This window comes from Myotis nattereri (assembly GCF_964212035.1).
Source record: "Myotis nattereri genome assembly, chromosome: 14".
Taxonomy (NCBI): Eukaryota; Metazoa; Chordata; class Mammalia; order Chiroptera; family Vespertilionidae; genus Myotis; species Myotis nattereri.
Window position 1 is genome coordinate 18,367,126 of NC_138089.1, and position 12,035 is coordinate 18,379,160.

Genomic DNA, 12,035 nt, shown 5'->3' on the forward strand with positions numbered 1-12,035 from the left:
CAATCCTCACGTCTTCATCCATAATGCATAAAGGTGCACAGCTGCTGTCAAGATCAGGTCTTGGAGAAGTAGTCAAGTGTAAGGACTTTGAGATGGAGTTAAACAGACCTGACTTCAAGTTCTGATTTTCATAACTTCATTTCGTTCAAGGTCTTGAAATACGTTTAAAAACCCGTATTTTAAATTGTGCATAACACCGTCATAGCACAGATGTACTGTAGGTTCGGTTCCAGATTACCTTAATAAAGTCAGTTGTAATCTTTTTGCAGGTGGAGAGACTGGTCTTCAGTTTGTAAAAAAAAAAAAGCAACATCTGTGAAGCTCAATCAAGCAAGGCACATAAAACAAGGTATACCTGTGGTATCTCCCTGGTAGTTATTGTGAGGATTAAATGGAGATGATGTAACTCGTCTTGTCCAGTGCCTAGCATATAGAAAGCAACCAGAAAATAGTGTCTGTACTCAGTGATAGTGGTTTCAACCTAGTCAGTAAAAACTATTCAAAAGGCATTCCACTTGACTATTTTCAAGTACCACTTGCTGTATATTTTTTTATTGTAATATAGTTTATTGAATTTTTTTTTTTTTTTACAGAGAGGAAGGGAGAGGGATAGAGAGTTAGAAACATGGATGAGAGAAACATCAATCAGCTGCCTCCTGCACCCCTCCTACTGGGGATGTGTCCGCAACCAAGGTACATGCCCTTGACTGGAATCGAACCTGGGACCCTTGAGTCCGCAGGCCAACGCTCTATCCACTGAGCTAAACCGGTTAGGGTGCTGTAGATTTTTTAATGTGGCTACAAATGAATATATTTTTCTTCAGTATACACTCACCCTAGGAAACCAAAGACACTAAAGGAAAAACATTTAAGTCAGCAGCCCTCAGGCTCACCAGAACAAAATCCTGTAAACACTAGGCTGACGTCATACCAAAGGATCCCAGGTATTGGCTGCTTGCGGGAGGCGTACAACCGCTTCTAACTCCTTAAGATAAAAGAGTGGGGCCCAGTCGTTGAGCACTGACCCATGAACCAGGAGGTCAGGGTTCCATTGCCGGGTGGGGCACATGCCCGGGTTGCAGGCTCGATCCCCAGTGAGGGGCATGCAGGAGACAGCCGATCGAAAATTCTGTTATTATTGATGTTTCTCTCTCCCTCTCGCTCTTAAAAAAATAATATTTTTTAAAAAGATAAAAGAGTGGGGGGCTGGTGGAAGTAATCAACTGTAAAGAGGCACGATCCAGTGGGACTGGCATGGGGCTGAAGTCGGGCGAGGCTTTGCCGGAGGCGTTCAGGCTCCGGTGCTGCAGCTCGTCCTCTAATCTCCTCTACAGGCTTCTATTCGATCGCAGCTGTTCCACAGGGTGGGTCATTCCCCACCCGCTGCTTGAGTCCCGTTTTGGCTGGTGTGACGCCTGCTCAGACAAGGAAGGTGGTTTTCTTTCAAAATTGGAGACACCTGGCCGGACGCGCCTCCATGACCCACAGCGCTAGTCGGCGCGGCCTCGGCACGGGCAGTTCGCCCTGAAGCCCCCCCAACCCCCACCCGCGGCCGGCGGGCGTCGAGGTACTCACGGGGCGTTGCAGTTGCCCCTTTTGGCGGGCTCCAGCGCCCGAGGCCCCGCCCCCCGGCGCCGTCGTATCGGCGCCCGCAGAGGTGGGCGCCGCGCCCCCATTGGCGGAGCGGCCCACGAGGACCCCGCCTCCTCCCAGCTCAGACGCGAGCACGTTAAGTGGCGGGGGCCGGCGAAGGACTGCGCGCGCGAGGAGCGGCTCGTGGGGCCGGGCGGCACGGTTGGGGCCCTCGAGAGGCTCCTGGGTCAGGAACGCGGCCCAAGGCCACAGGGCGGGGAGGGTGAGGGTGGGCTGAGAGCAGCTAGGCGGCCAGGCCGGCCCGCCGCCCCTTTCCCCCACCCCCTTCACCTTGTTGGCAGAAGCTTCCTGGGCCGGCGCGATGGCGACTGCTGCGGAGACGGAAGCCACTCCGCCGACAACCTCGAGCTGCGAAAGCGGCGGCGGCGGCGACGAGGAGATGAAGCGGGCCCTTCCGCAGCCCGAGTCTTCCCCACAAAATGGCGGCGGCGGCGGCGGCCCCAGCATCTGGGAGTCCGGCGGCGGCAGCGCCGCGCCCGAGGAGACGGCGACCGAGGCCACCGCGAGCGTCAGCCAAGAGCAGCCTCGGGACTCGGCTGAGGCGGGCGCGGCCGCTCTCCCCAAAGGCCCCGAAGAGCCCGAAAGACCCGTTAGGAGGATTTTTCAGATCCCCAGGAAGAGCAGAGAAAAGAAAGGTGGTGCTTCCCTCTCCCCCAACCCCTCTTCCTCTCTCCCCTCCATCTTTCCATTAGAATCTCTCGTCTCCTCTTCCCACACCCATCCGAGACGTAAACACGCAGGCAGCGCCGGCCGCCCAGCCGCTGCGCTTCGGGGCGAGAGGCAAGCGGGGGCGCCACGCTCCTCCGCTCCCCCTCCCCCCCTCTCCCCGTGGAAGCTGGAAGCAGCTCAGGTTTGAAGCGTTTCTGTAAAGAAAAGATGGTGCTCGGGGCCCCTCCCTCCACACCAGCCCCTGAAGGCAGAGAAGCCGGTGTGCCTCCTCAGGATGCTTCTGAGAAGTCTCACTGTGGAAGTAGCCCGTGGCCCTGGATTCTGGAGCTTTCTCCCGGGCCGTGCGTTGTTCAGAGGATCTCCAGTGCTTCTCCCGGTGGAAGTTCTTCAGCTCTTATGTGTCTCCTTGAAATGGGCCGGATGTCAGCGTCTTCCCTTAGATGTGATTCATGCACACTGCTCTTTTCCATCACACTTCATTTCCATGTAGATTTTTTTTTTCTTGTTTTTTGAAGCGTTTGGTTAAATAGGCCTCTCTCTCTCACTCTCTCTCCCTTTAAATCCAAACTTCAGTGCATTTTTATATTGTATTTGAGAAGAATGGGAAGGTAGGCTCTTGGTGCAGTAACTTCCCTAGGGAAAAAAATAGGGAGAGGTTAGCTTATGCCCAAGAGTCACCAATTTGATATTGCATCTGAGAACTTCAGATAAAAAAAAAAATCCAGTCAAGTTTTTGGAGCCAATATGGGAACAGTGAGATGAACTACGTTTACCTTTTTTTTTTTTTTTTTAAACTTACTGCCATATTTGTGACACGTTTTAATGGAGATCAGAATTAGTTTTCTATTATAGCACTATATTTTTGACTAGCCAGTGATTTGGGATGTTCTGGATTTAAATCCTCTTTTTTATTTACTGCGTGGTTCAGTTTGTCATGATTTACTTAGGAAAATAGAGGAAATTATTTATAGAAAACATTTCTAATTTAGTAAAGACAGGATCTGGAATGAAGCATGTGCTTCTTTCCATGTGCATAGCCAACTCCATTTGCCCAACTGAAATTGTTAGAGCCATTTATCAGTTAGGTACACATACTATTTCTGTTTGGATGACAAAGCCAAGAAGATCCTTGTGGGGAAAAAAGTGGTGGCAACGGTGAAGTTACCTTTTGTCCACCAGCATGAGGATGTTTCTAGAAATACTTTTTAAATGAGTTAATGTAATATTTTCCGGGTTCAAGAAGATGTTTGTAAAGGTCAAGGTTGTCAGTTCTTCTGGTTGAGTTGTATAGTATAGAGTATAGACTATATGAGGAAAGTTGATGCCCAGCCTAAATTATCAATTGATAGTAGGTTGGAAGTAAATTCAGATGGGCCCTCGTTAATATGGCTTATTGGCATATCATGGTTTATGATGTACCACCTTTTACCTTTTGATAGGATCAGAAAATTGGCCTAGAAACTTTCACAGTTTGGTTTGAAATGAGAGAAGGCACTAGAAAGTGTTGAGAGGCCCTGTGTTTTGTGTCTTTAAGTAAGATAAATTGTGAAGCTGCTGTATTTGAACACACTAAAAGTGGATATAATTCAGGAATTAGGAAATATGAAACTTGTTTTCTCTCCTGAGTCTGATACTCTTTGGAGAAAATTTATATTTACCATTTTCACTTAGAGGCAAAAGGTTGTTACCTTTTTCTTCTCAGGGAGGTTGTGGATAAGGAAAATATAACACAATGGACTTTTTCATGTGTAGTGGAAATGAGTAATTTTTAAGTTGTCTAAATATTTATACGCTGAGCAGCAGCTATTCAAATAGTGCAATCATTAAAATGATTTAAATGGAGCCTTTAAATAAACAGCTATTTTACCACCATGGACTTTATTCTGTCCAAGCTGAGAGCAGTTGGTGCTTGGTGATAGAATTTAGTAGAAAAATTCAACTTTTCATTTTTCATTTTTTCCAATTTTTAATTTTTTTTCCCTAAGCCTCACCAGAGGATATTTTTCCATTGATTTTTTTAGAGAGTCGAAAGGAGGAGGAGAGACAGAAACACTGATGTGAGAGAGGCACGTTGATTAGTTGCCTCACGCATGCACCCCAACCAGGGCCAGGGATCAAGCCCACAACTGGTATGTGCCCTTGACCGGAATCGAACCCAGGACCCTTTTGGGGGCTGACGCTCTGCCCACTGAGCAAACCAGCCAGGGCTTCATTATTTAAAACAAAATGCTTTATCAGAAGCAGTGCAGCAGGTACTGTGAGTTTCACAATTAATTTCAAAATCATCTCTTGAAAGATAGAAGATTTGGCTAGGTATAAGTCTACTAATCATGAGTAGTAGATCATTTTTAGTAGATACCTCTGCTTGAACTTTTCAAGTATCAATAGTTCTGTTGCATTCATATTTTAATACGGAAAACCTTTTCTTGTGGCTATGTTTTCCAGTGAAATTAAAGATTAGAACTTGAATATTTTTGGTACCTTAAAGGTAAATACTGTGTGAGTATAGTAACGTGTTGACTCAGTTTTCTTTATCTTGACAATAGGGTAACATCCAAAATACTGCCATTCCAATTAAGTAATGTCAAATACTTTATAATGTTTAATAAGTTGTAGGCATTACTCTAAGCAATTTATATGTGTTAAATCTCAACAGTACTATGTGGTAGGTACTATTCCCATTTTATAGATGAGGAAAGTGAAGTACTGAGAGATTAAATAACTTGCCCAAGTCACACAGCTAGTAAATGGTGGAGTTGGAATTTGAACCTAGGTGTAGAGAACCTGTCACTACTCAAACTGTAGCAAGACTTTTTTTTTTAAATATATGAGTTTTATTTAGTTTTTGATCTGATCTATTTTTAAAAGTTTTGTTTTTTTAATGTATTTTTACTTATTTCAGAGAAGAAGGGGGTGAGAGAGAGAGAGAGAGAGAGAGAGAGAGAAACATCAGTAATGAGAGAGAATCATTGATCGACTGCCTCCTCCATGCCCCGTACTGGGGATTGAGCCCACAGCCTGGGCATGTGCCCTAGACAGGAATTAAACCTGGGAACCTTATTTCCACAGGCCAATGCTCTATCCACTGAGCGAAACCAGCTAGGGCAACAATGTTCCTTTTTAACCTAAATTTAGAAATGTGTAGCATGTCTTCATCCGTGGGGAATTGAGATTATGTTCTTTATAAAATTAATACATTTAGTCAGTACTGACCGATTGAATGACCTATTGACTGGAAGAGTAAAATTTTACTCTAATATATGTTGTGTTATTTATTGGCTGGGCTGGTTTCTATAATAGTGTAAAGCACTGTTCTACATTTAAACAAATTGTAGAATTGCATTTTTTCAGTAGACATTTCACTGTTGCCTTCTTTTTAAAATCTAATAGTGTAGGTCATCAAAAGTAAGTTAAAATGGTAATTGTATTTGATAGGGTTTTTCCCTCCAAAGTTTTTGGGAAATCACTTTCTGTAAAACGTGTTTTGGTTTATGGTATCTGTAGGGCACAAGATTAACTGCTCATGAACGGGTGTCTTGTGCATGTGTATCATCATGCACCTGCATCCATACTGGTCTAGTCTTGGGCTAATTCTCCTCACTTCCCATCTTTTCCCACAAAATTTGTAATTGTTTTTGGAGCTGTCTCCTTCTTAAGGAAATGTGCATGGTGTTTCAGTAGTTCTGTATGAATGACTAGGTTCTAAGTACCATTGATTTCTATATATAGAAGTAAACCTGAGGCCCTAGCCGGTTTGGCTCAGTGGATGGAGCGTTAGCTTGCGAACTGAAAGGTCCCAGGTTCGATTCCGGTCAAGGGCACATGCCCAGGTTGTGGACTCGATCCCCAGTGGGGGATGTGCAGGAGGCAGCCAATCTATGATTCTCTATCATCATGGATGTTTCTATCTCTCTCTCCCTCTTCCTTCTCTGAAATCAATAAAAATATATTTTAAAAAAAGAAGTAAACCTGAGAATGAAAGTGTAGACAGAATCTGGTTATTCACATAAAATGTTTGATAGGTGCATGTAAATACTAGATAATGGAAGTAAAATTTTTTTGACCTTGTCCCTAGTCCAAAGAAAAAGTCAATAGTGTCACATTTGTACTTGTCTCTGTAGATCTCTGCCAGCGTATTCATTGCTAATTCTGCAGTATGTTCAACCTAGAATTAGAGAATTAGAGATGAAACCATTCCTAAAGTCTGTAGCAGTTTTATTAGACTGAAGAAAAGTGATTTTTAAAGTAACTTAATTATTGTAAGGAACAAATGGATATTTATTGAGTTTTAATCATTAATACTAGTAGACTTCAGAGAGGTTGTATACAGAGAGAATTACAGACCACATGTGATCCCCAGACTTTTTGTTATTTCCTTTTCTTCCATGAATTAGTCACTTTAAATTGGAATGTATATTTCATATTATCCACTTGTGTGTTTTGAAAAGTGGTCCACCTTTTAAAAGTTTAGCTTGCTTTGAGTATATGTACATAGTATTTTTTTTTACATATACACAATCTTAATAGAAACACAAAGATCAGCATTGACACTAAATAAATTGGTAAAGGTAATTGTGGAAAAATGTTCCTTTTTTATATATATTTTATTGATTTTTTACAGCGAGGAAGGGATAGAGAGTTAGAAACATCGATGAGAGAGAAGCATCGATCAGCCGCCTCCTGCACACCCCCTACTGGGGATGTGCCTGCAACCAAGGTACATGCCCTTGACCGGAATCGAACCTGGGACCCTTCAGTCCCCAGGCCGATGCTCTATCCAGTGAGTCAAACCGGCTAGGGCAGAAAAATGTTCCTTTGACTAAGGAATTATTTGATGTCTTAAATTTTATTTTTCTTCCAACTTCGTAAATATAACATTAAGTTCTTTTTTAAAAAATATATATTTTATTGATTTTTTAGAGAGGAAGGAAGAGGGAGAGAGATGAAGAGTTAGAAACATCGATGAGAGAGAAACATCGATCAGCTGACTCCTGCACACCTCCTACTGGGGATGTGTCCGCAACCAAGGTACATGCCCTTGACCAGAATCGAACCCGGGACCCTTCAGTCCACAGGCTGACGCTCTATCCGCTGAGCCAAACCGGTTAGGGCTAACATTAAATTCTTGAGTTTGTTTTGTATGCTACCAGTAATGAAAAATATTTAGTGATAATATGGACTGGGAGTCAGGAAATTTGGATTCTAGCTCTGATTCTGTGATACAGTGTTTCTTATCTGACTTATAAATCTCCAAGTGCCTTTGTAAGTCTCTTCTGTAATCCTATAAAATTTAATTTATAATCAGTTTTGTTGTGAGAGGGAAATCTTGTGAATTGTGATCAGAAATCAACTCATAAATCATCATTCTGGCATGCATTTGAAGGAAGTCATGTAAATAAGTAAAATTATATGTTTCTTAAATGTGTGAAAGAACTGTTGTTCTTGTTGCTAACCTTTATAAACCAAAAAAAAAAAAAAAAAAAGGGTTCCATTGCTTTTGGCCCTATTAAATGCATTACAATGAGAAAGATTTCAGAGAAGACATATAAGAGGATAGAAATAGCATAATCCTAGGCATCAAATTCTTTTTGTTTTATAGCTAATTTCCTATGTCTTAAGTGTTCTATATGACTTTACTAAAGTGAGGAAAAAGAATACATATATATTCTAGATCTTGGAAATATAGCTTGAGCACTTATACATACACTTTTTTTTTTTTAACTTATAGTTTAGGACAGGGGTCCTCAAACTACGGCCCGCGGGCCACATGCAAATACAAATATTGTATTTATTCCCGTTTTGGTTTTTTTACTTCAAAATAAGATATGTGCAGTGTGCATAGGAATTTGTTCATAGTTTTCTTTTAAACTATAGTCCGGCCCTCTAACGGTCTGAGGGACAGTGAACTGGCCCCCTGTTTAAAAAGTTTGAGGACCCCTGGTTTAGGATATAAGATTTGGAGCTCTGGGCAGCCTGAGTTTGAATCCCAGCTTCCCTATTCATTAATTGTGTTACCTTGGGCAAGTTTACTTCAGCTGTCTCAGTTTCATTTGTGAAATGGGTACAATGAACTAAATAGGGTGATTTTGATGATGAGGTGAGGTAATGCATGTAAAGCTCTTAGTATAATATCTGAAAAGTAGTAATGACCCACTAATTATTAGACTTAATAATGGTCAGAATCCAGAGAACAAAATGCTGGATGCTGACTTCCTTTAAGTGAAATGAATGATTAATACATAAAATGTTCTATTCCCCATTTGGATAGTCACAGGGTTGTTTATTCTTACCTCAAAAAATTAAGATTATGATATATATGTCGTATCTGTAAAGGAAGTGAGGATATGTTGACCAGGGTATATCTAGTGTTTAGAGTATTATTAAGGACAATATAGACCACCAGGGAATGCACATTCACAACAGAATAGTTAAATTTCTAAACTACATTTAAGGGCATATTGACCTGAATTCTTAAAAGTAGGTACTCTTTAGGACAGTACTTTGGGATGAAACAGAAATGTTAAGTACTTTTTTGAAAATAACTTAAATGTTAATTGCTATATAAATTTATATGATTTAACTTAATTTTACTCATGATTAGATTGATAGTGGAAATAGTGTTGGAGCAGCTCAACTAAGAATGTAATTTCTTTTATGAAGACTTGTAAAATTTCCTAGAAATTTGAAGCCATATGATACTTTTTGGCATATTTTAGATATCTGAAGTCACTTTGTTAGTTTAGAAACATACAAATTGCCCTAGACAGTTTGGCTCAGTGGATAGAGCATCAGCTCTCGGATTGAAGGGTTCTGGGTTTGATTCTGGTCAAGGACATGTACCTCTGTTGCAGGCTTGATCCCTGACCCTCGTAGGGGCACATGTGGGAGGCAACCAATTGATGTGTCTGTCACATCAATGTTTCTCTCTCTCTGTCTCCCCCCCCCCCCTGAAAATCAATGGGGGGAAATAAACATACAAATCAATCATGCATAAACTATCCAAGTATTTTTTAATTGAATTCATTGGGGTGACATTGGTTAATAAAATTATATAGATTTTAGGTATACAATTCTATAATATATCATCTGTATATTGTGTTTACTACCTAAGTTGAGTCTCCTTCAATCACCACTTAATCCCTCTTTTCCTCTGGTAGTCATCATACTGTTTATATTGTTTGTGTCTATGAGTTTTGTTTTTTGCTTAATCCCTTCACCTTTTCACCCAGTCCCCCAAATCCCTTCCCGTCTGACAGCTGTCAGTTTATTCTCTGTATCTGTAGTCTGTTTCTATTTTGTTTGTTAGTTTACTTATTTTCTTATTTTGTTCATTATGTTCTACATATAAGTGAAATCATATGGTAATTTTAAATCATGCTTGGTCCATTTGGGATATGAAAGCCTATAAGACTAGTCCACATGCTGTTTTCCTTGCCAAGTTTTTCTCTACTTAGTTGTGGACTGTCACAAAGAAAAACATTTTTCCTACCACATTCTATAGAACAGATTTGAATTTAGACAATGTATTTCTCCTTTTTTGAGCTTTCATTTTGTTTTATATATTACTGAATTGTTGAATTTGTCATTCAAAAAATGATGACAATCATTTTTTATTGAGAATAAACTTTGTCAGGTTTTCTTTTATTTTCCTTATATCAGTGCTTACAATTCTGATTACTGGCATGGTACAGTTAGAGTAATAAGCAAGGTAGATATAGTTACTGGTCTCATGGAGCTTATAATAGACTAGAGGCCCGATGCACAAAATTCATGCAAGAATAGGCCTTCCTTCCCCCAGCTGCCGGCACCGGCTTCCCTTGTGGCCCCAGCTTAGTCCGGAAGGTTGTCCTATCTAATTAGCATATTATGCTTTTATTATTATAGATTATTGAGTATATTCATATAGTGCTAATTAGGGTGGGGTTTTTGTGAGTGCTTTATTTTTTTCCCTACTACTCATCCCAGTCAGTGTCTTTATTGCATTATAACTGTTAATGTTCTTTAAAATTTTTTTTTTTTAGTGTGTGATCCCACAGTAGTGGTGACCATTTGATACTCATTCTGTATCATACAGACACTTTTGTAAAAATATATATGGACTGGTAAATGGATGGATGGATGGATATATCATTTGACATCATGACCTTAAAACTATGTAGAGAAAACACAGTAAAAACAACTTATTCGCTGTTGCTGTATAGTATCTTTAAGAGTATTATGTAAGAGCCTGGTCGGTGTGGCTCAGGGTTGAGTGTTGACCTATGAATCAGGAGGTCAAGGTTTGATTCCTGGTCAGGGCACATGCCTGGGCTGTGGACTTGATTCCTAGTAGAGGGGGTGCAGGAGGCAGCTGATCAATGATTCTCATCATTGATGTTTCTGTCCCTCCCTCTCCCTTCCTCTCTGAAATCAGTTTTTAAAAATTCCTATAAAAAAGGAGTATGTATAAGAGAACACTGTTTTCATAAGTATTTTGTGACATTTATTGATTATAAGTGTTTTGAAAGAATGGTAAGTTATTTACAGTGAAAAATAAGTGGTTCCTTTTATGTTTGGGGAAAATTTACATGTATATATACTTGATATTTGAAATTTATGAGTAAGTTAAACTATTTCATGCATAAAGTAGAAATTTGAGGTTATTAAACCAGCAATCCACTGGTCTAAGAATATTTGACTTAAGTATTTTAGAAATTCAGTGGGGTGTGGAATAGTTGGAGGAGTGGAGAATAAAAACCTTTATTATCTTTGTGCCAGATGCTGTGCTTAGAACCTTTTCCATGTGTTGTCTGTGTGGCATGTGGCATATAGTGGTTACTTAGGATAGCTAAATTTCTTTGTTCTACAAATGAGAGAACTGAGCTTATGTTTGGTTAAGTAATTGATTTACCCAGGGTCTCCATAAAGCCAGAAAATGCTAGATAGGATATTTGCATTCAGGTTTGACTCTAAAATTTCACATCTTTTCACTAAGTTTTTGTAATAAATGTCCTACCACTTGTTGATAATACAAGGTGCCAGTGGATGCAACCTATCTAACTGTAGTACTAAACACCAAATGGAATCATTTTCTTTTATAGACACCTAAATGTTTTATTCACTGTTTTTATGCTTTATCAGTTAGGGTGTAAACAGTTTGGTGAAATAAATGGTCCACTATTTCAGTGTAACATAAAGTAGGAGTTAAGTATATGGGCAAGTTCATATGAGAGTCTAAGCAATTTAGGTTGCCTAATGTAGCATCCCTAAGATTTGCAAAATTATAACATTGTTTGCATGTTTAATGTGAGGTGCTTATTGCTAAAGGATTTGGGCAACTGCTTTTAATTTTTCTTTAGTGAATCAATAAGTATCTCTTCTGCATATCACAAAGTAAGATAATCTTGAAGCCTTTGAAAATTTTATGTAAAAGCCCACAAAAATATAAGAAACTACATTTAAGATTCCATATTAAAATTAATATTTTTTATTTTAGCACTTTTTCAGCCATTAACTCCAGGATCTCGTGAATTTGAAGATGTTTTAAATATTCTCCATTCATCTTACCTTGAACCAACCTCAGTAACAAATTTTAACTACAAATGTGCTTGCTTGGTACATAATGAGCTTTTGGAAAAGGAGGTATGTTTTAAATTGTGATTGTCAGATTCTACAGCATCAATTAGTAGCCTGGAATTGGTTTTATTTTTCTTTTCTTTAGAAATGCTAAAGTT

General features: G+C 40.0%; 1 protein-coding gene across 1 annotated transcript in view; it reads left to right on the top strand.

Moving 5' to 3' along the window:
• Positions 1-1,494: 1,494 nt before the first annotated feature.
• The window catches only part of TASOR (transcription activation suppressor), a 61,862-nt gene continuing 51,321 nt past the window's right edge, over positions 1,495-12,035 (top strand). The window contains exons 1-3 of the mRNA XM_081105971.1: positions 1,495-1,567; positions 1,935-2,288; positions 11,798-11,943. Of these exons, the coding sequence (XP_080962097.1) occupies positions 1,955-2,288; positions 11,798-11,943 (480 nt within the window). The 5' untranslated portion in view covers positions 1,495-1,567; positions 1,935-1,954. The remainder of the gene's footprint in view (positions 1,568-1,934; positions 2,289-11,797; positions 11,944-12,035) is intronic.